The sequence below is a fragment of the Dendrobates tinctorius genome, unplaced genomic scaffold, assembly GCF_039654945.1.
Source record: "Dendrobates tinctorius isolate UK_male_01 unplaced genomic scaffold, ASM3965494v1 ptg000083l, whole genome shotgun sequence".
In the NCBI taxonomy this organism is placed as follows: domain Eukaryota; kingdom Metazoa; phylum Chordata; class Amphibia; order Anura; family Dendrobatidae; genus Dendrobates; species Dendrobates tinctorius.
In genome coordinates, this window is record NW_027361751.1 from 29,005,001 (window position 1) to 29,032,873 (window position 27,873).

The following is a 27,873-nucleotide window of genomic DNA, read 5'->3' on the forward strand; positions in this document are numbered from 1 at the left end:
TACAGCACAACCAGTCTGTACAGAAATCAGACAGTCATTACCGTAGGCAAAGTCATGATAATGTCTTTTGTGACTATCGATTGCCTGGTAACATTGATACATACCACTGCATGACTATATTGATTTACCATCTAGTCTTCCCGACTATGGAAGTTTCCTTTCACAGTTAATAGGTTTATGGTGTTTTATGGAAGGAATTGGCCTAGTACACATACCTTCCTCCTCAGGACATGCTTTAAATAACCTAAAAATCAGTAATACCAAGTATACAGGACAGAAAAAAAGATTAAAATCCATTAAATATGGTAAGTTAGCTGGCTACCACAAATAACAATCCGATATAAGACCATGGACACACACTGCAGCCAAATATGTAATTTCCAGGATAGAGGTATGATTATGGCCAACCATAAAGGGTAGAGGATAGTTCTGGCCCTCTTGGTGCCCCCCAGTCCTTTTCTTCTAAGGGCTGCAATAGGGTCAGCTATTAGTTCCCTGTGTTAAATAGTTGATCAGGTTTCAGAAAAACCGTGTCCAGGGGCAGTTTTTTTGCAAAAAAAAAAAATCAACGTCGCCCTCCCAGATCCGGCATTGAGTCTCAACCGCGGCTCCTGGTATCCATGACTGGTCTGCAGGTCAACAGCTCTGTGACCAAAAACAGAGCTCAACGGCTTCGGGTGCGTTGACGGCATGAGCTACTCAAGGCTCCTGATCTCAGTGATTGGCTGCAGTGCTGTTGACGTGACATCAGTGTCGCGGACAACAATAGACGGCGGGAGCAGATGTGTCGGAGACTCAGTGCTGGATCCAGGGAGGGTCAGTAAAGTTGGGGTTTTCTTTTTAAACAAATTGTGGCAGGGTGACATTGGTTTTCTGAAGTTCTCACCAGGAGACAGAACCACGGTGATGCTATCTTTTCTCCTGAGGAAGCCACAATTGTGACGATAAGCGTGGGAACCTATCCCACACCATCTTTCTCCCTACTGCCAGGGCCCTGGCTCAGACTCTGGGATCCACACTCACTCTGGTGTATGAGCATACTTCAACCCAGGAATGGGTTTGTTATCTTCCCTAAAATTGTGTGCTACTAGTTTCTCTTCTTAGGCTATGTTGAGGGACCTGTATTTAACAGGTTTATTACTTTCTTCTCACATGCCTTTTTGTGTTTCTCTGGGCCCATATGGTACTATTGTTATGCACTTCATAGCCATTTAAGGTTTTTTTGTCATCTTTTATAAAATCTGTGCGCTATTGGTATTTTTACCTTTTGCTATTGCTGAGATACCTGCGCTCAACAGGTTAAACCACTCACTTCTCATATGCTTTTTTTTTTCTGTGGATCTCTGGGCCCACATGGTATTTCTCATATGCACTTTATAGCCACTGAAGTATTATCTGATGCTGCTACATATGTATTATAGTTATGATGTGCAATACCTTTGACAGTGGCTTTATGTACTTATCTGGTTCTTTGGGAGATTAGTAGGTGTGGTAAGTCATTGCTTCTATAATAAGGCATGACTCATTGTAGGTCCATTTTGTATTTTAAATGTTTTTAATATGCTTTGTGTGCTTTTTTGCTTTTTGTAATATCATCTAATAAAGTGTCATTATTCTTTATATATACAGTTGAGGTGCTCCTGTATATATGGCATGATCTTTTTTTCTTGCTCTTCTATGTCATGTTTTTTCCAGGCCCTTAGTGAGCCCTCTTGTTTTGAAATTTATTAGCGGAGTCCTCCACTTCTCTAATACTTATCAGTGTCGCGGACAACAACAGACGGCGGGAGCAGATGTGTCAGAGACTCTGGATCCAGGGAGGGTGAGTAAAGTTGGGGTTTTCTTTTTAAACAAATTGTGGCAGGGTGACATTGGTTTTCTGAAGTTCTCACCAGGAGACAGAACCACAGTGAGACGACCTAATGTTCTTTTTTTTATTTTTTGTGGAACCATTGTACATATTACACCATCCACTTCGTACAATGTACAGTATTTTGCTGAAGGGTAAACACTGTGTGAACGTCATTCACCCAGTGAACTCTGATCCAATAAGTCTTAGAAATTCTATGTTTCAGACCGATCGAGGCGGCAATAACTGAAATAGATAGGATGAGAGGGACACATTGCTACAGTTAATTACTCCATGACATTTCTAATGTAGATTGACAAATCCCACAACCCGCAAGTAATCAATCTAATTTACAGTGTTCCCGGTCCCCACGCGAGCTAAGACACTGGATGGCGATGTCCCAGCAGCAGTTGATTGTCACATCTTATTTAGCGGCGCTGGCATTAATAACAATACATGTTTTAGAGCTACAGATACATTTATAGCCTTGGTCGCTTTGGCAAAAACCTCAAAGCTGCAATTTTCACTCTTCTTATCTCTTCCAATAGCAAATTCAATAAAAACGATTCATTTTCACATTTGCACCTAATTAAACGCTTCGTTACCGGCCTTGAAGTGTGTCTACAAGAACACACCGCAGAATGAAGACCGAGCACAAGAATGGCGCGAAGGCTGTGTACGATACCGGCCCCTCTGCGGTACGTTACTTACTGCTCCCACTAAATGGTTTTCTTAGAGAAGATAACGTCATGAAGCAATGAGTAGTAAACTTCATGTTGTGTGTGTAATTGCAGTGGTGTTCGATATACTGCTGGATTCTTGAGTGTGCGGATTGGAAGACCCGGCCCGTAGTTATTTGACCGAAGATGATGATTGACGATAGAAAATTAGAGCACAGGTTAAAGACGCTATTAAGGCACAGACGTGAGTAGAAAATTACTAGCTCCGGGGGGTTCTTGCAGCTCCTTTGGGCAAGAGAAGAAATGTTTAGAAGCTTAAATGTTCTCCATGTGAACACCAAGGCCATGAGGTTTATCAATTCTAGATCGATGGTGGACAAACTGTGGTGGCCTGCTGGAGCTTCTCTGATACAGCCTGTGATGAGGAACCAGACCGCGGGGAAAGCAGGAGGTAGAGGACATTACCAGGTAGATTACCGTACATGATGCTATATTTCAGAGTCAGCTTGGTCTTTAACAAAGTCAAGAAACAGGTTGATGTAATAAAGTGAACAGTACTGTAGATGCTAGGATGTCCACAGAGCGATTAAGACTTGGTTCACACTCATCAGGGCTCTAAGCTGAGTACTAATTTGGGGTTTCTCTCAACAAAAGAATTTTGTCAGGATCCCCGATAGTGCCATTCACTTCAATAAAGACAGCATAGTCAATGTGGCCTCCTTTCGGGCAGCATTCCTCATTTTCGGACATATGCAAAACATGCAGAATCCTGTTTTTGATGGATTCCGCCAGAATCCCCAATGTAGTGCTCAGCGGTACGAGTGTGAACCTAACTTACGATTGTATGTGTCCATGTGGCCTTTACATCTTGTGTACTTTTTATTATGTGACATACCATTCTTTTCCTCTTATCCTGCTCCGTCGGAGGCTCATCCTCTTCATTCACGTGAATGTCTTGTGGTTCGTTATGGGATCTTAACAGACAACTGGAAGCAAAAATAACAAAAAATTAGATGCAAAATATTACAGAACCTATAAAAAAAAAATCAGTAAAGGCGTTGTACAACATAACACAAACATGACTGTATCCATTGAGGAGGAAATCTATGGCCGGCTGCAGCTTCATATTGTATTCAGTAAATCGAACCCTCCTAATTATGATCCCCCACCACTCCTCTCAATGAATCTGGGGCTTTAGCCCATTAGAAATCCGTAAAAGTTAAATATGAGATTAAGAACTAATAAAATACTAAGGAAAAAGAAGATGACTACTAAGGCCTGGCGCATGTTATTACTTTCATTGTCAATTTGGTGAACATCTCACTAATCAGCTGGATGTATAATTGGCTAGTAAAGAAAAATAATGTAAAGCGGCCTCTATAAATATGCGGGAAAACACGACATCCATTCTGGCCGCTATAATGAAGTCTTCAGGGATAAATGAGAACGCTGAGCAGAACTCATCTGCACCGAGACGTCGACTAATATATCGACAGACAGAGCCGGAGCGGAAGGAGCTTTTATACTGCGCTTTATGTTCACACTTCACGTCATTTTATTTAGAAAGTGATGGATGGAAAGCAGCACTCTGGGCTCTCGCTTTAACCCCCTCATGACTGATTTTATTTTTTATTTATTTATTTTTTTAGAGATTTTGGTAGGTTAACGTTCTTTGCCTTCTTAAGTGTTCGGCTAACTAAATAATTTCATTTGTTGGTATTTTTTTTATAATTTTGTAACAATATTTAGCTATTTTTATTAAGGGTAAATTATTCAATAAAATTGAGGGTTTGTTTTTTTTTGTTTTGTCCTATTTTTCACTTCTTTGTTTTCATATTGTGTCCCCCCAAAAAGTCATGAAAAACACCTTCTTTGCTACAAAAACAGACGTCCTTCAGGAAGCCCAAGCTCATTACATAAAAGTCACCATCTAATGCTAATGGGGGGCTTTTCGACTGTCCTGCAACAGACCATGCCGGGAGACATAAGGTTGGATTTCAATCACTTGGTCCTTTTTTTTTTTTTTGGCGAGGAGATAAGCTGCTTTCAGATGAAAAAGAAAAACACAAGACAATATTTACAGAAATCAGTTCTTTGAAGCCATCGACTAGCAGCCATGCAAGCGTTGTTTTAAAGAGGAGCCATTGTTTTAATTTTTTATTTCATAAATCAATAGTACAAAAATAATAAACTTTGCAATATATATTATCATAGAAATCAGATTTTTCTCCTCCTGAATTGATCATTCACTCTCAAAAATTCTGAATTCCAGGGTAAAATCTGTCTTCAGTAAATACAGACATTACTGAGATGGGAGATGACAGTTAGTGCTTTCAAAATGCTATGGAAGAGGAGGTGCTAAAGGCCAATACAGAAATTCTGCTGCAAGTTCTCCTGAAATGACAGTTAGGCCGGGGTCAGACTTGTGAGAAACTCGGACGAGTCTCGCACGTCGCTACCTGGCACTGTCACTCAGATCGGAGCGTTCAGCTGCATTTATTTTTATGCAGCTGAACGCTCTGATCCGAGTGCCGGCGGCAATGCTGGGTATTGACGTGCGAGACTCGTCCGAGTTTCTGGCAAGTCTGACCCCGGACTTAGAGATCTCCACAGAACTTTATGAGCACCAACTGTCGTTTCAAGAGAACCTGTAGCAGAAAGTTCACCTCTAGCTCCTCCCCCTCCTTGGAATTTTAAAAGCACCAACTGTCATGTCCTGTAACTAAATACAGATTTTACCCATGAATTGCTGGTGAAAAATCAGTCCAGATGGAAAAATAAGCAGATTTCTCTGATAAGATATATTACAAAGCTGCTTATTTTCACATGTACTATTGATTTGTACAATAAAACTTAAAACAGGAGTAAGTCTTTGTATGAGATTAGTATCTACACACCTACCAACTGCAGATCAAGAGAAAGGACGTTGCTAGGTGCTATTAATAGTAGTCACTCGACATGCTTAGAAAGTCATTCTCCAAAAGGAGAAATGATACTTCTTGGATAACGGTCAGACGCCTTTCTCACAGCCAAACCAGATCTCACACTGCACTGATGAGGGGCAGTATCCCAAAACACAGTGTCTGCAAATTGAGATTCTGGCTTGGCTTTTATCCTATGTCACGTAACAAGGCTCGTTAAAGGGTCGACATTGACTTTTAGGATTGCTACTTCTAATAGGTGGCACTAGAGTTCTAGCTCTCTTCCTCTCTGAAGAGACAATTTGTATAATTAGCATATTTCCCAGAGGAACATTGCGGCTTTAAGTCTCCTCATCTCGACATGCTTAGCATGTCATTCTCCGCAAGGAGAAATGATACTTCTTGGATAACGGTCAGACGCCTCTCACACAGCCAAATCAGATCTCACACTTTGCACTGATGAGGGGCAGTATCCCAAAACACAGTGTCTGTAAATTGAGATTCTGGCTTGGCTTTTATCCTATGTCATGTAACAAGGCTCGTTAAGGGGTCGACATTGACTTTTAGGATTGCTACTTCCAATAGGTGGCACTAGAGTTCTAGTCCTCTTCCTCTCTGAAGAGACAATTTGTATTAATAGTAGGAAATATCCTAACAATGGACGTACAGTCTCACACCCTGTATTTTTGTATACCTATTACCGTATTTATTTGTACTCACTAAAAATCCCAAATTGTCTGAAAATTCTTCTAATGTTTCATGTTTGTAACATATACAATGTGCACAGATCCTGTCTGGCGTCCCTGCAGGACAAGGCTGTAGGCAATCTGTGTGCTGCCCCAAGGAGCTCCGCACGGCTTTGTATTACAGCACTATTTCCCGCCAGAAGCCATGCTTCAAGGGAAGAATAGATGCATAACACGGCGACCTGACGGAACATGCTGCAGTTCTGCTCTGTCAGATTTCAGCAGAAACTGACAGGGAAAACTCTGCATGAGAACTGAAGCAGACGTTGTAGTTAGGTGCCATACACTTCTATGGATGTCCTCTTACAGCTCCGTACAACTCCAAAGACCTGTCATATGGTCGTGTCCATGAGACCATAGAGTTCAACCTTTTTTTCCCCTTGCTGTGCAGCTTCATCCCAATGGTCCAGGCTCAGAAACCGCACATTCTGGGGTAACACACGGCATCACTCCAATTAGTCAAACAAATGATTGAAAACCTTGCATATGGAAAGACTGGACGTGAAAAATCAGCAAACGTCAATTTCTATCTTACTGATGTTTTTAAATGGAAACCCATTAAAATACTTTGCGACTACATATATATCTCTCAACATTACACAATAATACGTCATTCCATAAATCAACCAATATCAAGCTATCATTTATACAGAAATAAAAGACAGTGTCAGGGGCGTACACAGAAGTTTTAGGGGCCCATACCCAAGGTATGAATTGGGGCCTCAACCTGCCATTAAACAGCCCAACGAATACCCACAAAAAGGGTGACTGAGGCCCCTCATCTAACCTGCATCAATTGCAGTAGTTATGGTCAGGTGTCTGCTGTGTAAAACAGCTAGCACCCACTGATTATGGCGCAGGCTCAGCATGTGAGCTTATACCATGCAAATCCTCCTGTAATACCTTCAGGTCTCTGGACATCACTTGGACTCGCACAGGCACCAGGTTTTAATCAAAACAAAGTAAAGTTTATTGGCCATCATAAACTTCTCATCTCAAAAAAGAAACCAACTTTCTTCAGCACAAATGAATAGCAAAATAATACAGTCATTTCTTTTAGGTAAGGCAAAACAAATCTCCAGCCTCAGCAGAACACCATCTGCTGAGCTAACCCATCTGCCTGTTATTAGGCCTGAAAGACCCAGACTGGAACTGGAGTATGGGAGCGACCTTTCCCACCCAGACTTTTTTGGTCACTCCTTAATCCTGGACCCAGGATCCAGTGAAAATAAAACCATCTCAGTAATCTATTGTTAGTGGTGCACTTTCTTCAAGGACTTACATCACCGAGGCCAGTCTTCTCGGTGACACATAACTGCCATACGAGACCTTACGTTCTGCTTTCTTACACCATACAGCGCACGTTGGGAGAAGTGGGGGGACTCGAGACAGGGGGTATGATCGTTTTGTGCTGAGCCACCCCCATTCATAGCAACCGCATGAATGGCGACCATTGGTGATATACCACTGATCAACAGTGTGAACGCCTAGAAAAAGCACATGTTCAGGAGTCAATACTGAATGCCATGTGAAAGCTTGAAATGCTCATAGCGGTAGAGTTGTGACCAAGAAAAAAAAAAAAAAAAAGGGTATTAGAAAGATGGTAAAAAAGAGTCTGCCTTTCTTCTTCTTCTAGAAAGCCTGGTATTGAATGAAGCTAAGCTTCATTCACTTGCACGGTCAGGTAGCTACTGACAAGTGAGTCATGACAAATCCTTTTTTAATCGCACATCATTACTTTATTTCTGCTTTTCTAATATAATAAATTTTAGATCTGTTTGTTTTTTTGTCACAGATATAGCAGGTAACCATTTTGTGAAAAATGGCCGTTTCTGGTTTGCTGTTGTGATCAAAATAACTCGTATAAAAAAGAACGGATGGTGCACAAACGCTGTCCGGGTCTCATCTGAGTGCTGTTGACTTTTACATTCTAACAGCTGGAGAAGCTTCTTTTCTTACTTAGCAAATGACCTCTTCAGAGAGGAAGAGGACTAAATCTCTAGTACCACCTAGTTGAAGCAGCGATCCTACAAGTCACTAGCGACCCTTTAACGAGCCTTGCCACATGACTTAGGATAAAAGCCAAATCAGAATCTTAATTTGCAGACACAGTGTTTCGGGCTACTGCCCCTCATCAGTGCAAATTATGAGATCCGATAGCCAGGCCTGGCATGCAAATGACAAAAACAGGGGCCACACTCATAGTAACAGACGTCTAAATGAAGCCTAGGATCCTACATCCCAGGTTAACATTCCTGCCACACCAAAATCTAGTTTCTCTGCAGTTAGTTTTCCACATGTTTTCAACAATCTAATTAGCGTTAGTTTATATTCTGCAATCACGGATGAAGGAACCGTCTTTCCGTGAATCGCAGACCTTGGCTTAATTTCAGTGCAAAAATAAAGTTTGCAAAAATACATTTAATTTCATGGAAAGCTTAAAGTTTCTACCCACAATGCACCTGAACGTGTATGCGTTAAGCAGCAAACTGCCTGCAGCTAAACAGCTGTGTGACATATGATAGAGGCAGACGTGCGAGAAGCAGACAAATACCTTTGCCATCTCCCTGAACTGCACCTTTCTAGACGTTATCATTAGATTACACACGGTAACCTGCACATGTGCATATTCTGGGCCGCACATTGTTCGCCAATTACCAGTGACACAAAACAGAGGGGTAACATTAGAATGACAGCGAAGATCAGGGCGCCTGGAGAGGTAGACGTGGCGGGAAAGCTCATTAAAAGTTGCATCCATCCCTCCATTTGGCCGGATTAACAAGTTCTAGAGAATGCAGCAAACCTCCAAATTTTCATACAAGACTAAAGATCTGATTCATTATTGTATTTGTGCCTTTTTTCTAGTTTCTTTCTAGTTTTTGGTGTTTTTTTATTTGAGTTTAATTCTTTTTTTAAATTTGCGCTGTTTTTAAAGTCTATTTTCTATGTGTTTGCCATTGTTCGATGGGATTGGGGTTTCTAGATGTTTTCGGCGGGTTCATCAAATGAAAAAGTTTTGCACTAATGAACTCTCGTGCCATCCTCTCCTGAGTGATTTTATTTATTTTGAGCAACATTTCAAAAGAACATGCGCATCATTTTACCAGAAAACGTTGCAATAATGGTTAATGAGAAAAATAGTAAAGAGCATTATATAGTTTTCACAAAATTCATGAACCATGTGTACCATTTTGAAGCATTTGGTGTAAAATACGTTAACAAATATCAGAAGAAAAAAAAAAAGAGAAGTGACTTGAAAGTCTCCATAAATAAGTCTGTGCCACTCACTTAGTGATTCCAGTGCATTAGTGATATAAAATACGTTCACCGTAGGTACTGTAATATTTTAAATTTACTTTATTCACTTATATAGCACCATTAATTTCTCAACACTTTCCATACATTATCATCACTGTCCCCATTGGGACTCACAATCTAAATTCCCTATCAGTATGTCTTTGGAATGTGGGTGGAAACCAGAGAACCCGGAGGAAACCCACGCAAACACGGGGAGAACATACAAACTCCTTGCAGATGTTCTTGGTGGTAACTGAACTTAAAATCTCAGCACAGCAGAGCACCAGTGCTAACCACTGAATTGTGTAAAATATTATGAAAGATGCTTATTGCAGTATCAACCGCTTTACCACTGATCCTAAATTTGTCTTTTATTGATTTGGAAATTAGGTTTGCAAGGGCACTCTTGATGGTGCCCTTGCAGTCTACGGCTCCTCCTTGCTTCTCCCGGCCAGCATCACCATCTACTTATTGATTGATAGCGGAGACAGAGGTTCTACTGCATAATGTCACCTCTGCACTCCACTGTCAGCCAAGAATCAGGAGCAATACTGAAGAAGATAGAGATAGAAGAGCCCACCAGTGAACTTGCAGTCTATGGCTCCTCCTTGCTTCTCCCGGCCGGCATCACCATCTGCTTATTGACTGATAGTGGAGACAGAGGTTCTTCTGCAAAATGTCACCTCTGCACTCCACTGTCAGCCAAGAATCATGGGCAATACTGAAGGGGAGCCCACTAGTGCCCTTGAAGTCAATGGCTCCGCTTTGCCTCTCCCGGCCGACATCACCATCTGCTTATTGATTGATAGTGGAGAAAGAGGTTCTACTGCATAATGTCACCTCTGCACTCCACTGTCAGCCAAGAATCAGGGGCAATACTGAAGAGGATAAAGAAAGAAGAGCCCACCACTGCACTTGCAGATTATGGCTCCTCCTTGCTTCTCCCGGCCGACATCACCATCTGCTTATTGATTGATAGTGGAGAAAGAGGTTCTACTGCATAATGTCACCTCTGCACTCCACTGTCAGCCAAGAATCAGGGGCAATACTGAAGAGGATAAAGAAAGAAGAGCCCACCACTGCACTTGCAGATTATGGCTCCTCCTTGCTTCTCCCAGCCGGCATCAGCAACTGCTTATTGATTGATAGCAGAGACAAGAATCGGGGTAATACTGAAGGGGCGAAAGACGAGCCCACCAGAGCAATTGCAAACCTAATTGGATATTAATAAAAGCTTATTTTCAGGGCAAAGAATGGTTCTAAAATAGGTATCTTTCATAATGTTTTACACTGACCCAATCCAACAATGTCTCTGTGCCGGGGTCGTGCAAGGCTTCTTTTAAACAGAGGCTATGACGAATGTTGAAGACTTTTCCCATCTGCACTTTGAGTTCTATTTTCTGTTCCGTTCTAGGAACAGAATAATGGTACACCTTCGGAAAATGGGTAAGTTACAGAATTAATCCAAAGTGAAGCAGAAGGGCCCCAGTGACTATAATTTGGTTCATCTAGTTTCTGTGCTGTTTCTGCTTTTTCAACAGAACTAAACGTGCCAACAAGCAGGTATAAAAACTGTCTAATTGTGAAAACGGTCACACTGTCTCACAGTTTGAGCTTTCTTATGACAGATCTGCTAAACAGATGCCATTAACCAAATCCCAACATAGAATGTTATGCAGTACATTATACATCAAGTGCGGCTGTATGGGTCAGGTTCAGGAACTGAGCCTGCAACTTACCTGGCCGATGTCGGCAGTGTTATACAACTGGCACCTGGAACTAACCTGTACTGACAAATTTAGCATTTATATGTCAAAGCTTTCCCAATACACACATTAAACACCAGAAACAAATCTTTCAATGAAAAAAAGTTTTAGGTCTTTTGGGCTTTCAGCAGGATGTAACATTGGAAGTTTATTACAAAATGGCAAGATAATAGACTCTAATAAAAAAAAAATATACAAGTCTCCATTATACAGTGATCACATGAGCTATTAGAGATGGTTAGTAGGAGATTGGCTTAAAAGAGCGTCTCTCTCTCTCTACCAACAATCGCCAACATAAACTCAGCCTGTTTGCGGACGATATAATCCTGACCCTTACAAACCCTGTATCATCAACTATGGAAACCCTCAAGGAACTAGAAACCTTTTCAGCCCTTTCAAATTTTAAAACCAATAACTCAAAATCTAACATACTACCTATCCATGTCAATCCCGAAGAAACTACTCGCCTAAAATCTTTTATTTCATTTAATTGGTGCAGGAAGGAACTACCGTATCTAGGTATTATAATCAATAAAGATTTAAACAAAACTGTTATTTCAAACATGAAAAAGTTGTCGGACTCGATTCAGAAGGACAGCAATACCTTCAGAGATAGAGACCTGACCTGGTGGGGGAGGAACCTAGCGGTGAAATTGTTTACATTACCTAAAATTCTGTATATTCTCAGATGCATACCACTTCCTATCTCCACGGCATGCCTAACGGCCATTCAGTCGCAAATAAACAATATTATTTGGAACCACAAAAAACCAAGAACTGACACCAGAACATTATTCAAAAAGAAACTTCATGGTGGATTTAGTCTTCCGAATATCTCCGCTCATTATTATACTTTGTTAATTAAACAGAGTATACATTGGTTATCAGACACGAGTGTTCCCGCATGGCATGACCTGGAGGTAGACATCAACAAAGGTAATCATCTCAAATCTCTGGTTTTCAAAGCCATTTCTAATCTGACTACAAATAACCACACTCACCCGATATTTCAGGCAATTTCCTTGGCCTGGTGTAAAATCTCTAGATTAGATGGCCGTAGCCAAAAAATGTCCACGCTGTATAGACTACCTTTAACCCATGTCTATACATTCTTGGGAAAAACTACACCCCCTCACTGGGCTGACTTCAAAATAAATAGAATAGGTGACATCTTCAATGGCCCCAACTACTTGAGTTTCAGTTTAATAAAGAATAACTTCAAAGTGCCTTCTTCTTTCTTCCATGAATATTTGTTACTAAGAGAACATATCAAATTATTTTTAAGTAATAAACCTAGATTTACAGAGGCGTCTCTAAAAATTTTGGTTAACCTGCATCACCAAATCTTCTGGGGACATAAATTTATTTATGATTGTTTCAACAAAGACTTGTCTCTTACAAAAAGCGCCCATATGCTCACTTGGGAGAAATCTCTCAACCTCACTACCTCTGCAGATGAATGGGAGGAAACATTTTCATTATCCAACCGGTCTACGATATCTATGCCTCTCCTGGAATCACACTTCAAGGTATACACCAGATGGTACTATACACCATCTAGACTAGCTCACATAGATGTCTCCAACTCCCCACTTTGTTGGAGAAAATGCGGCTGTAAGGGGGATTTATTACACATTTTCTGGAGCTGCCCTACTGTTGTTACCTTTTGGTCAGGAATTTCCTCTATAATCACCAAACTCTCTGGTTCACCATTTACCTTCACACCACAATTAGCCCTGCTCTCTCTGAATACCTCTGCCTTAGATAATTCTCTTCAACGAATTGTTATACATATTTGCATGGTCGCCAAAAATGCTATCGCCTTTCACTGGAAAAGTCATACTTTACCTGATGTTGACTTCATTGTCAAACTAATTACACAACACAGAGACCTCGAACTTAAGTTCGCTCTGTCCAACAATAGTTTCGGCCAATTCTACAGAAAGTGGCACAAATGGGATAAATCTTTCCCTCCATCACTTACCTGATTAGCATTTGCATTTATATTTAATTATTCTTGGCCTCTGTATTATCTTATATTGGTCTTTATAATGTTAAGGTCAAAGTCATGTTCTATCATAGCACTGTTTGCTTCTACTCTGTATACCATAGTTTGTTGTTTACAATGCTATTTTTTCAAGGGCTGCGTCCCTTGCTTTACTTGGGTCAAATTGTTGCTGCATTGCAAATTTATGTTTGTTGTTATGTTTACTGCCCTACCCATACATCAACTTCCACCCCCCCCATCCCCTCTACCCCCCCCCTCTATACCCTTGTTAAAAATAACAATATTGGAAAAGAAAAAGAGCGTCTCTCCCTGGAGGACCGAGGACCATGACTTCAGTAAGGCACATGCAATACCTCATTTGCCCTGTGGCGTCACTGCAGAGAAACCAAACACTTGTATACAGTCAATTAGTGGTCTCTCACCAGTGGGACTCTAAGTAAACAGGTTTTTGATGGACATTTTAAGCAAAAAAAAAGGATTATTTAAAGCAGACAACACTTTAATCATGTAAGGCTGAGTCATTGGATAATAATAATAATCTTTATTTTTAGCGCTAACATATTCCGCAGCGCAGTTTGCACACATTAGCATCACTGTCCCCAATGGGGCTCACAATCTAAATTCCCTATCAGTATGTCTTTGGAATGTGGGAGGAAACCGGAGTATCCGGAGGAAACCCACGCAAACACGGGGAGAACATACAAACTCCTTGCAGCTGTTGTCCTTGGTGGGATTTGAACCCAGGACTTCAGCGCTGCAAGGCTGCAGTGCTGAACACTGAGCCACCGTGCTCCCACCATGTTATCCCATAGTATAGCATCTTGCAAATATTCTATTCACCTATGTCTCTGTTAATCCCCTCCTTAGCAATAAGAAATGTTAATACATGTAAATTAGATAAGGAGAGTTGCGTATTAGGGATAAGTGGACCCGTGGGAGCTCGCGTACGTCGGGTACAACAAAAACTTTAGTCCAAAGTTCGGTTTGGGTACCAGAACTTGAACCCCAAAGAAATCGAAGGGGACAAGAAATATGTAGCTGGAAAATCCCTTCCTCTCCGAACTGTAAAACGGACTTCCAGGAGAATGGTTTGGATTCGCTCATCTCTACTGCCTATCAATGAACAGGTTTACGGTGCAATTATGTACATAACCCTGGAATCAGGGATAAATAGTCTTGTTATAAATATTTGTACATATTTTTATAGAAACATAGAAGGCGCTTCAGGATATAACATCCGATAAAATAAGCACCTTTATATTTTACATGCAGCAACATAACTGACGCGTTTCGGACAATATTTGTCCTAATTTATTTCTATTAGAAACAAAGCTAACACGGTAATTGGGAGAAATATTAGAGAGCTGGCCTCATAGTTTCTTCAACTGCACTATAAGTATTTCACTAATTGCTTCTTTTTTAATAAAATATTTGGTTTAAATTAAACTAAGCCACAGGCATTAGTATTTTAATCATGGGTCTTTGGCGCCAGGGAGGGTGACATTCATTCCCACTGATTTCAAAGCCAAAGTTGTTGCCATCATTCAGAGATACAATTCTTCTCAGAGTTATGACAAAGGGCAAAGCCGCGTGACCCGGCCAGTCCTTGGTGGCGGACTGTGAGCCAAGACAGATGTCTGTGAGGTGTGACCCAAAGACATGACAGATGATTGGGAATTCATGTGCTTATCAGTCAGCTTACCAACTCTGTGCTTACTTCATGTACGGAAAAAACTCAAAAGCCGGGAAAAACGGAAGGATATTTCTGAAATTTTAGCAATTTTTCTCTCTATTTATTCACAATTTCTTTTGTGCTAATTAAAATCCCTTAATCCTAATTCCTCTTTGCCTTGAGTGGGATTCGGGTTTCGGCATTTTCGATTCCTTGAGAAGTTTTAATTCTATTGAGATGCAGAAACGCTGAAATATCTCACGTTGGGTCAGTAAGAGATTAAGAGAAAATCTGCAGCAACAAATTTGGTGTCTGTAGATGGGAATATGCAAAGTATGTGGATCCTAAAATGCTGTCATTTACATTCCTAGAATGTCACCCTGATATAAGAGGTAAAGAATGAAAATAATCAGCAGAATGAAATAATAGGAGCTGAGTCTGCACTGAGGCGCTGTGGAAATTCATGGCGCTATATAAGCGAGTAAAAGAAAATAAATAAGTTTACCTGAATATTCAACTTTCAGTTTATTTTTTCCAGCTTTGTGCGGCTCAATTGTTTCTATGTGGCCAGGGCTTGCTGTGGGAGAGTTATCAATATAGAGGATTTCAGTCCCCATTATTCCTCTCCTCTACGGCTCTTTTCTTTTCCCTGTACTCTATAGCTTGGCTCTATTTTCGCCACTTTGCTCCGTAGCAATCTTCTCCTCTAATCTGTTTTCTATATATCTTGACCTGTTTGCCTGTACCCTAAAGCTTGTCTCTTTATGTCCATTTGCTCTATAGCTTGGCTCTCTTCTCATCGCTGTGCTCATTGGTTAGCTAGATCTACAGACCATGAGCTCTATAGCCTGGCTCTCTTTGTGCCCCTCTACTTTATAGCCTGGCTTTCTTCTGCTCCATGTGCTGTTCAGCCTGGTTCTTTTCTCCTTTCTTTGCTCTATAGTCTGATTCCTTCTAATCTCTTCTCTTTATTGTACAGCCTGGTATTCTTCTAGATCCTTTAGCTATCGCCTGTACTCTATAGCTTGGCACCCTTTCCTGCACTATATAGGCTGGCTCACTTCTCTTCAATGTACTCTATAGCCTGGCACTCATCCCTTCCCTGTATTTTATAGTCAGACTCGTTCCTTCTTTACTCTATAGCTTGGCTCCCTTCCATCACTTGTACTCTATAGCTTGGCTCCCTTCCATCACTTGTACTCTATAGCTTGGCTGGCTTCCCTGCACTCTATAGATTGGCTCCCTTCCATCACTTGTACTCTACAGCTTGGCTGGCTTCCCTGTACTCTATAGCTTGGCTCCCTTCCATCACTTGTACTCTATAGCTTGGCTGGCTTCCCTGTACTCTATAGCTTGGCTCCCTTCCATCACTTGTACTCTATAGCTTGGCTGGCTTCCCTGTACTCTATAGCTTGGCTCCCTTCCATAACTTGTACTCTATAGCTTGGTTGGCTTCCCTGTATTCTATAGCTTGGTTCCCTTCCATCACTTGTACTCTATAGGTTGGCTGGCTTCCCTGTACTCTATAGCTTGGTTCCCTTCCATCACTTGTACTCTATAGCTTGGCTCCCTTCCATCACTTGTACTCTATAGGTTGGCTGGCTTCCCTGTACTCTATAGCTTGGCTCCCTTCCATCACTTGTACTCTATAGCTTGGCTGGCTTCCCTGTACTCTATAGCTTGGCTCCCTTCCATCACTTGTACTCTATAGCTTGGTTGGCTTCCCTGTATTCTATAGCTTGGTTCCCTTCCATCACTTGTACTCTATAGGTTGGCTGGCTTCCCTGTACTCTATAGCTTGGTTCCCTTCCATCACTTGTACTCTATAGCTTGGCTGGCTTCCCTGTACTCTATAGCTTGGCTCCCTTCCATCACTTGTACTCTATAGCTTGGCTGGCTTCCCTGTATTCTATAGCTTGGCTCCCTTCCATCACTTGTACTCTATAGGTTGGCTGGCTTCCCTGTACTCTAGCTTGGCTCCCTTCCATCACTTGTACTCCATAGCTTGGTTGGCTTCCCTGTATTCTATAGCTTGGTTCCCTTCCATCACTTGTACTCTATAGGTTGGCTGGCTTCCCTGTACTCTATAGCTTGGCTCCCTTCCATCACTTGTACTCTATAGCTTGACTGGCTTCCCTGTACTCTATAGCTTGGCTCCCTTCCATCACTTGTACTCTATAGCTTGGCTGGCTTCCCTGTATTCTATAGCTTGGCTCCCTTCCATCACTTGTACTCTATAGCTTGGCTGGCTTCCCTGTACTCTATAGATTGGCTCCCTTCCATCACTTGTACTCTATAGCTTGGCTGGCTTCCCTGTACTCTATAGCTTGGCTCACTTATGTTCCCAGTTCTTAATAGCCTAGCACTCTTTCTCTTCCCTGTACTTTATAGTGTGACACTCTTCTCATTTTATTGCAAATATTGGCTTTCTCTCCTATAGTGTATAGGCTGGCATTCTTCCCTCCCCTGTACTTTACAGTCAGACTCTCTGCTTTATAGGTTGGTTTTCTTTCCTTCCCTGTATTCTATAGTCTGGCAATCATCCCTTCCCTGTACTTTATAGTCAGACTTTCTTCTCCTCTATTAGCTCTATAGCTATAGCTGTACGCTATAACTTGGCTTTCTTTCCTGGAGTCTATAGGTTGGCTCTCTTCCCTCCCCTGTAGTTTATACCATGACTCTCTTCTCCATTTGCTCAATAGCTTGGATCTCTTCCACCACCTATACTCTATAGATTGGTTCTCTTTCCTGTAACCTATAGCATGGCACTTTCACCTTCCCTGTACTTCATTGCCTGACTCTGTTCTCCTCCCTTTGCTCCATAGCTTGGCTCTCTTCTACCACCTATAGCTTGGATTTCCTTATTGTAGCCTATAACCTGGCACTTTTCCCTGTACTTCATAGCCTCCATAGCCCCAATTGGACAGACCATCAGCAGATTTGGGTTTCAGTACCATCTTTATGCTGATGACACACTATACATCCCCTGACCTTACCCCTGCTGTGCCACAGAACGCCAGTGACACAGTCTCCATCATCATGTCCGCTCTCTATCTGAAACTCAACCTTTCCAAAAATGAACTTCTGCTCCTGCCATCCACTAGCTTCCCTAAATCTGACATTACCCTCTCCGTGGCACCATAATAACACCCCGGCAGCAGGCGCGCTGTCTCGGTGTTAAGTTTGACACCAATCTCTCCGTCACCTCCCATATACAATCTCTTGCCTCTTACACCTAAAGAACATCTCTAGAATCCACCCTTTTCTCACCATGGAAACAACAAAAACCCTGTCGCCCTGATCCACTCCCGCCTGCACTCTATTAATTGGCCTACCCCCTCACTTGACTTTCTCCTCTCCAGTCTGTCCTTAATGCAGCAGCTAGAGTCATCTAGCTAATCGGTACTCAGGCGTGTCCGCTCTTCGCCAGTCGTTACACTGGCAGCCCATTCACTACAGGATCCAATTCAAAGTACTTGTTCTCACCCAAAAAGCTCTCCACAGTGCGGCACCCCCTTACATCTCCTCCCTCATTTCTGTCTATCGGCGTAGCCGATCACTGCACTCTGCAAACAGCTTTCGACTAACCCCTGCACAAATCCGTACCTCACACTCTTGACTCCAAGACTTCTCCCGTTCTGCTCCTATCCTCTGGAATGCTCTACCCCAAGAAATAAGGACCAGCCACAACTTGCAGTTTCAGGCTCTCCCTCAAACACATTTGTTCAGAGCGGCTTATCACGTTTCCTAATCAAAGTCATTTTATGTGTAAAGGGCCTAAAACACTAAGCAATATCGCTATAACGTCACAGGTTTTGTGACGCAAATAGCGATACTGCTAGCGACATCGCTATGTCTGATACTTACCTCCGACCGGCTCCCCCGCTGCTTATCGCTGATCGCGCGAGAACGTCCTGGACCGTTTCTCGTCGTCAGCTTCCTGCTGGGCTTCCTGTGGAGAGACGAGTGACGAGCAAGGACACAGGCGGGAGGACGTCAGGATCGCCTAGTGTGACAGGTAAGTAGCGACCCCCGACCCCTGCTATGTCACTGGTGAGATCTGCCTGTGTGGCAGCTCACTAGCGACCACTTAGCGATGCACCAGCGATCCTGACCGCGTCATATCGCTGGTCGGGATCGCTGGTGCATCGCTAAGTGTGACAGTACCTTTAGTGTGTGTGTAGCCAATTCACCAGCTCCATCTATCCCCCACTCCCTCAAGATGGCTGGAACATCATTGTAAACACACACTTGCACTTTGTATCTCCTCACCTCATTGTAGATTGTAAGCTCTCACGAGCAGGGTCGTCTTATTCTGCTTTAATTATTGTATTGTCAACGTTGTTACTTATGACTGTTGTGTTTGGAACTGTTAAACTGTAAAGCGCTGCGGAATATGTTGGCGCTATATAAATAAAGATTATTATTATAGCCTCTCTTCCCTCTTTGCTCTACAGCTTTGCTCACTTTTCTGTGGTTTATAGAATAGTGCTTTCTCCTGTACTTTATAGCCTGGCTCTGTTCCCCTCCCTTCAAGCTATAGCTTGGCACGCTTCCACCACCTATATTCCATAACTTGTCTCATTTCCTCTTCGCTGTACTCTATTACTTCACTCTCTTCCCTCATACCCATACTCTATATCAGAGGCCTCAAACACGCAGCCCCTGAGGCAGTCATCTACGGCCCGCGGTGCACCACATGTCTCACCCCCTGAGGCAGATAGAGGGGGGAAGGCACGCATTCAGGAGCGTGCGATGGCTGCTCTGTGTGCACAGGACCTGTGATGAGGTCACAGGAGGGGGAGGAGTCAGGGGTCACATGATCAGGGGCTTCAGTGTATGCAGGACGCTGCTGTCTGTGCTGGTTGCCATGGTGCTGGATGCTGCTAAGTTTATGTGTGGGGTCAGAAGGGGTTTACAGGGTGGATGTAGCAGAGCCGTGTGTGTACAAGGTGTACAGAGAGGAGCCTTGTGTGTACGAGGTGTACGGAGTGGAGTCGTGAATGTACGAGGTGTACGGAGCAGAGCCACGTGTGTACGAGGTGTATGGAGCGGAGCCAAAGGTGTACGAAGACCGAGGTGTAGGGAGCGGAGCCATGTGTGTACGAGGTGTACAAAGCGGAGCTGCGTGTGTACGAGGTGTACGGCGCAGAGCCGCATGTGTACGAGGTGTACGGAGCGGAGCCGTGTGTGTACGAGGTGTACGGAGCGGAGCCGTGTGTGTACGAGGTGTACGGAGCGGAGCTGTGTGTGTACAAGGTGTACAGAGCGGAGCTGCGTGTGTACGAGGTGAATGGAGTGGAGCCGCGTGTGTACGAAGACCGAGCTGTAGGGAGCGGAGCCGCATGTGTACGAGGTGTACGGAGCAGAGCCGCGTGTGTATGAGGTATATAGAGCGGAGCCGCGTGTGTACGAGGTGTACGGAGCAGAGCCGCGTGTATATGAGGTATATAGAGCGGAGCCGCGTGTGTACGAGGTGTACGGAGCGGAGCCGCGTATGTACGAGGTGTACGGAGCAGAGCCGCATGTGTACGAGGTGTACGGAGCAGAGCCGCGTGTGTACGAGGTGTATGGAGCGGAGTCGCATGTGAACGAAGACCAAGGTGTAGGGCGGAGCCGCATGTGTAGGAGGTGTACGGAGCAGAGCTGCGTGTGTATGAGGTGTACGGAGCGGAGCCGCGTGTGTACGAGGTGTATGGAGCTGAGCCGCATGTGTACGAGGTGTACGGAGCAGAGCCGCGGATGTCCGAGGTGTACAGAGCAGAGTCGTGCGTGTACAAGGTGTACAGAGCAGAGCCATGTGTGTACGAAGACCGAGGTGTAGGGAGCGGAGCCATGTGTGTACGAGGTGTACAGAGCGGAGCCGCGTGTATGAGGTGTACGGAGCGGAGCCGCATGTGTACGAAGTGTACGGAGTATAGCTATGTGTGTACGAGGTGTGCGGAGCGGAGCCATGTGTGTACAGAGCATACCCATGTGTGTATGAGGTGTACAGAGCATAGCCGTGTGTGTACGAGGTGTACGGAGCGGAGCCGTGTGTGTATTTTGGCATGGGGGGCCCCATTTGAAAGTTCGCACCAGGGCCCATAACTTTGTAGTTACGCCACTGCTCACACTAGAAGAGAGGAGTGTGCCGCTCCGTAGTGGCTGTGGCCCTGCATGATGACATCCCTCTGGCACTCTGTAATGACATCACGCCAGCGCGCAGAGAGCAGAGGCGTGACTTTCCCCCCCATTGCTGGATTTTGCAGGTGACTGTGGCTGTGCGTGTACAGCGAGATGATAGCACTGGCTCACATGCAGAGCTGACACTATCATCCGCTCAGGTAAGCTGTACATCGCAGATGACAACCTATTTAACCCCTTAGATACTGCTATCAATTGTGACTGTATTAAGTTTGAAAGGAATGCGGCCCGCCAACTTAAATTTTTTTTTATGTGTGGCCCATTTACTCTGCCGAGTTTGAGACCCCTGCTCTATATGAAGTCTTTTCTATGTCCTGGAATAGTATAAAGATCTGCAACGTTATTCTGTTATACATCTCCCCTTTCCCGCATCATCCCTCACTGCTCTGTCCATGAGTATGTCACATTAGTTCTGCCATTTCACGCAACACGCTAATAGGCCAAGAAGCAAAGAAACAACAGTGCTAAAGGTTTCTCCTGAGTGTTACGTTAGGCAAAATTGTGGCAAGAATTAGGATAGAAGAATGATAAAAAACATTAATTTTACATTACTGGTTAGCAATGCCGCATCTGTGGCTGCAATCTATGTTCAAGTTAATTTTTCTGTTCTTCATTGTATATGGAAGTAGCTTTAATACAATCACATGTTGCTTTTTTTCTATGTAAAATATGCTTAAAAGTCCTGCAAAAAAAATAAGAATACTAGTAATAACTCCAACAATAGGACAAATTGCCTGTACTCAGTGCTGCCTATTGAGCACGGTAGGGTGTAACAAGCGGAGCCGCAGCGGTCCCTCCGACAATCATCTCTAAACCCATGGAAGGCACGTTGTGACGTTAATGATTTAACGCGGCGCTGACGAGAGAGGCATATTTATGATACCGTAATTGTGTGCTGTTATGCTCATTTTTTATTGTAAAGCTGATCCGGCGTTCGTCAAGCCCCTGACTTCTGATGCTAGAAGCTGGGAAGTATTATGGATGAAGCGTTCCATAAAGCCATTACAGCTCCTCGCAGGAAATTCTTCTTGATGAAGTGATGGCTATTTTTATACCCTTGAAAACACAGATTGATATTCCCGTCCGTTCAGTGTGCGAGGGAGTGCAATGCTAGAACCACCGCAGTATTCCGGACATGGTCACGTAGTCTCACGTCGAACTGCTGCGCGTCATGTTTAATGCGTATAGATGGAGTCATATTATGCACCTGCAACAAAAACAATGGTCGGTCCTGCAGAAAACGGGGCAATGAACAATTCCGATTATCTGGAACGGCAGGAGCACATCCATCCTGACAAAACACGTTCATTTAGTAAGTAGACGTGGCACAGGTATGATCGCTATATGGGCTTTATTAGTAAACAGCGCTAAAGTACCTAAAGAAAAACAAAAAATCCCCTGAAGAAGGCTGCAAACAGCCGAAACGCGTTGTGTATATAGTTTTTATTTGTTTTTTATCAATTTGAATACAAAGTTTACCTACAAGCAACCTGACGTTCCTGCACCTAGATTTCTCTCTGTGGCAAAGACAACGTCGTTCCCTGATCCTCCTGATGCCAAGTGAGGACGCACAGAACAGAGATTATGCGGGTAGACCCTGAAACCAAATCCATGTGGAAACAAGAACCAACTGATTTTAAAGGAAATCTAGCAGCAGGTTTTTGCCATGTAATCTAACAGCAGCATGAGATAGGGTCTGAGACCCTGAATCCAGCGATGGGTCACTTAGGTGCAGCAGTTAGGATGGAATCACACCTTTCTTTGCTGCAGATCTAGCAGATCTCAGCTGCTGCGCTGTGTATAATCCAGTACACATCACAGCTTTATGTACATTGTATAGTGACAAGAGAGCTACCGATCAGTGCTGGCGGAGTGGTTGGACTAGAAGGCAAGAGACCAGTTGTCCTGTAGTGATAGTCTCCTGCTGATAAAACACTAATTGTATTGAAACCGCAAAACATCTCACTGGTGTCTCACACATAACACAGCCACTCTTTAGAGATCCTTTTAATGGACCCCTGAGGACACGATAAGCACATAGGGATTTTTCCTTATGACATATCATCTAGTAAGAATTGACAGCTTTTCACCTTTATTGTCACTCATATTGCATTCAATTTTACACATTAATAGTGAATAAGATTTACAAGACCAAATACATTTTCCTATGCTAATAACATTAATAAGTCTATCTCTATACATACCTACTATGCCTACTGTAAAATACTCGGACAAGCATAGATATTCCTTACAAATCAGGCATTCACTAATAGATGAAAAAATTTCCTTGTGACTTCACAACAAATGTTTGAATGGTTTGCTTGTTTTTTCCAGGGACACAAATTAAAAAAAATAACACGTTGGTTGCCTGCAGCAGCCACTAGAAAGAGCGTGTGTGTATTTAGCGCCTAAGCTCCCTCCAGTGGTGGGTGCAGGTAGTCCACATTAACGGGATGATTTAAAAAATTTTCACTGCAACATTCTGAACCTGATCAGAAACCCCCGCCAGCCCAGTCCCTAATGATATTGTGTTTCAGTATAAAGGGCGCTAGAACAAGCAGGACAGAGGGACTGCATAGTGGAGGAACAACCCGCTGAGTGACCGTCACTGATGCCGTCCCATCTGAGCCTCCCTGTGTACGCTGGGAGTTTCAAATGTAAAGTCATCGAGAGTGAAAAAATACATACAGTGAGGAAAATAAGTATTTGATACACTGCCGATGTTGCAGGCTTTCCCACCTGCAAAGATTGGAGAGGTCTGTAATTGTCATTGTGGGTACACTTCAACTGTAAGACAGAATCTAAAAAGAAAAACGGAAAATCACACTGTATGATTTTTACATAATTAATTTGCATTTTATTGCATGAAATAAACATTTTATACAATAGAAAAAAATAACTTAATATTTGGTACAGAAACCTGTGTTTGCAATTACAGAGGTCAGACGTTTCCTGCAGTTCTTGACCAAGTTTGCACACACGGCAGCAGGGATTTTGGCCCACTCCTCCATATAGATCTTCTCCAGATCTTTCAAGTTTCAAGGCTGTATCTGGGCAACATTGAGTTTCAGCTCCCTCCAAAGATTTTCTATTGGGTTCCAGTCAGGACACTGGCTCAGCCACTCCAGGACCTTAAAATGCTTATGATGTAGCCACTCCATAATTGCCCTGTGTTTTTCAGGTCATTGTCATGCTGGAAGTCCGAGCCACGATCCATCTTCAATGCTCTTACTGAGCATGATGTTTCCCCCACCATGCTTCATAGTTGGGATGGTGTTCTTAGTGTTGTACTCATCATTCTTCTTCCAAACATGGTGAGTGCAATTGATACCAAAAAGTTCTATTTGGTCTCATTTGCCCACATGACCTTCTCCCATGCCTTCTCTAGATCATCCAGATGGTCATTAGCAAACTTCAAACGGGCCTGGATATGTACTGGCGTGAGCAGGGGGACCTTGCGTGCCCTGCAGGATTTTACTCCATGACGGCGTAGAGCGTTAATAATAGTAACATTTTAGACTGTGGTCCCAGCTCTCTTGAGATAATTGACCAGGTCCTTCTGTGTAGTTCTGGGCTGATTCCTGACCTTTATCAGAATCATCCTTACTCCACAAGGCGAGATCTTAGGGTGTGTGCAGACGCTGCGGATTCATCCGCACGGATTTTGCAAAAACCGCAGATAAAACCGCAGGTCAAAAGACCTGCGGTTTATCTGTGGTTTAGCCTGCGGTTTGGTCCTGCGGTTTCACCATCTCCACAATGGTGGAGATAGGAAACCGCTGCGGATTCCGCAGAAAGAATTGACATGTCAATTCTTTCTGCGGTTTCAAAACCGCAGGAAAACCGCGCGGATTAATCCGCACCGTATACACAGCGGTTTTTGGTTACCATTCATTTGAATGGTACTGTACACCGCAGCTAAAACTGCTGCGGGTTCCGCAGCGGCCAAAACCGCTGCGGAACCGCAGCGTGTGCACATACCACATGGAGCCCAAGACCAAGCAAGATTGACAGTCATCTTATGTTTCTTCCATTTTCTAATAATTGTGCCAAAAGTTGTTGCCTTCTCACCAAGCTGCTTGCCTATTGTCCTGCAGCCCATCCCAGCCTTGTGCAGGTCTACAATTTTGTCCCTGTTGTCCTTAAACAGTTCTTTGGTCTTGGCCATGGTGGAGAGGTTGGAGTGCGATTAATTGTGTGGAAAGGTGTTATTTATACAGGTAACGCGTTCAAACAGGTGCAATTAATACAGGTAATGAGTGCAGACTAGGAGGGCTTCTTAAAGAAAAACTAACAGGTCTGTGAGACAGAATTCTTGCTGGTTGGTAGGTGATCAAATACTTATTTCATGCAATAAAATGTAAATTAAGTAAGTAAAAATCATACAATAGGATTTTCTGTTTTTTATTTTTAGATTCTGTCTCTCACAGTTAAAGTGTACTTACGATAAAAATTAGTACTCTCCATTCTTTATAGGTCGGAACACTTGCAAAATCGGCAGCGAATAAAATACTCATTTTCCCCACAGTGTATATCCAAAGTGATGTTAGAAAAGGAATTTTAAGTCAATTACAAATCTTTTTAAAGACAAGTTGATTAGAGAGACAGTTTAAAGTGTTTGACCATTTTCCACAAATAAATGTCGCCAGCTGCAGACCATTATAAAGAAACAAACCATGCTATACTCACTTTCCCCTGGTCCACCTGCAAGTTTGCACTGATCCTCCTGCTGTGTGGCATTGGCTGCAGTGCTGACATCACTTCGATAAAGTGGCAGCCAATCAATGTGCTCTGCCAGTGTAGACGAGACGCCTCCGCACTCAGAGCTGCTGAGCGTACTGACCGGATGCTACGCTATCGACATGACATTAGCGCTGCAGCCAATGACAAGCACCAGGAGCAGCAGAGACTCGGTGGTGGCAACGGGGAAGAGGAGTACAGGGTAGTTTGTTTCTTTATTATAATCTGCAGCCGGAGTCCACCACACAGCAAACCACGGAACTGCGGGGGGCTCTGGCCTTTCACAAAATGTTGGCAGAGTCCCCCATAGCACCGGAGACCCCCGCAGCCCCGCCGAGCACCCGCAGCAGCGCACTGTACATCGGACACCCCTTCATCCCAGCCTGCGGACTGCAGCATAGCCCCACTCCTGCTTCCTCCAGCAGCGATCCTGGGACCCCGCTTCACTTCAGCCACCACCCCCGGTAAGCAATAAGACACATGGATTGTAAGAAGCACCACCATTTTATAAAAAAAAATTCCTATTTTTCTCCTCAAAATTTGGGGTGCAATTTGGGGTGCGTTTTATAATCCGGAGTGTCTTATAATCCGAAAAATTATTGTATAATATGACGATATGTAACAGGAACAACATCATAATGAGAAGAAAAAGTCATCACATCAAGTCCTGGACACATGCATGCTTTTTCACTGAAAATAACTTGCATCTTTTTCCATCTGTTTTGTTTTCGGTCTGATATTCACCATTTGTGAAATGTGGCGTCTCGGCCTCTGCTTCCTGATCACTATTTCTGGAGATACAGACGATGCTTAGTGCACGTTAAGTAAAGGACTTCTATAATATTTCCTACCATCAGTCTGTATCAGTGGAAGGCTAGCTTCAGACTAGCGCATTTTACATGCAGCGCACGGCGCCGCTAAGCCCCACCCCCTGCCCTAGCCTAACCCACTCATTCCCAGTAAAACAGTAAAAGATGGGAGAGTTCAGCTTTCCAGCCTGGTGCACATGTTTTATACATGAACTACGCTCTTGTATAGGAGTCTATCCAATAGTCTCACACATCACCGACCACAAAAAATACTCACCAAAATGTTTCTTTCACAATCCTGCACACATCATGAGCGGCCGGGCATTTTTTCTACACTCTGGATGATGTGTAAAATGAAATTTTTTGTATATATTCTATTACTTCTAAACGCTCTTTTTAGGTGATTCCTTTGTATCCCCGTTCATACTTCGCCCACACACACAAATGATACACCATTTGAAAGGTAAATTTGCCCCTTCAGCAAAAAAATAACCAAACAAGCCACACATCCACGATTTGATCACAAAATACAGGTAAAACATTAATTTATATAAACCTGCAGTAAGGAAAAATGACCTGCAGGTGGCACCACAGTACCCCAAAGCACACTACCAACACATTTGTAAACATGCACTGCTTTTTCACTGATTACTTCTCCCCACACACACATGATACACCATTTTAAAAGGTAAACTTGCTCCCTTCAGCAAGAAAACAACCAAACAAACCACACATCCACGATTTTATCACTAAATACAGTTTAAACATTAAATTTTCATAAACCTGCGGACAGACAATGACCTGTAGGTGGCATCTCAACCAGAAGACATTTTTTGGCCTCTACTTATCAAACCAATTTATTGTATTACCAATCTACATATATAAATACCTGTCTGTGTTCATCAGCTCATGAAATACATTTACATTTGACCAGCTTGCTTTTTCTGAAATTGCCTGCGCCCCCAACGACCAATGTGCAAAAATTTTGCACGGGCCAAGCTAGTATACTGCAATGTTATTCAAGTTTTCAATATATTTTCATGCCTCACTTGTTTTGCAGATTTCAAAATCTCTGCTTGCTGTCACTCTAAAGGAATCTATGTTTGATTACTTTCAGAAAATGCAGCACAGGGGATGCAGAGGTTGCTGTGACATCTGGGTCCAGAAGGCCCACATAACGCACAGCGTCGCTCTGCCCT

The 27,873-nt window shown here is 43.2% G+C and overlaps 1 protein-coding gene across 6 annotated transcripts in view; it reads right to left on the bottom strand.

Moving 5' to 3' along the window:
* IPO11 (importin 11) overlaps window positions 1–27,873 on the bottom strand; it is a 555,951-nt gene that overhangs the window by 87,381 nt on the left and 440,697 nt on the right. For all 6 annotated transcript variants that reach the window (XM_073584259.1, XM_073584261.1, XM_073584258.1 and 3 more), the window contains one exon: window positions 3,425–3,515. In XM_073584259.1, the coding sequence (XP_073440360.1) occupies window positions 3,425–3,515 (91 nt within the window). The remainder of the gene's footprint in view (window positions 1–3,424; window positions 3,516–27,873) is intronic.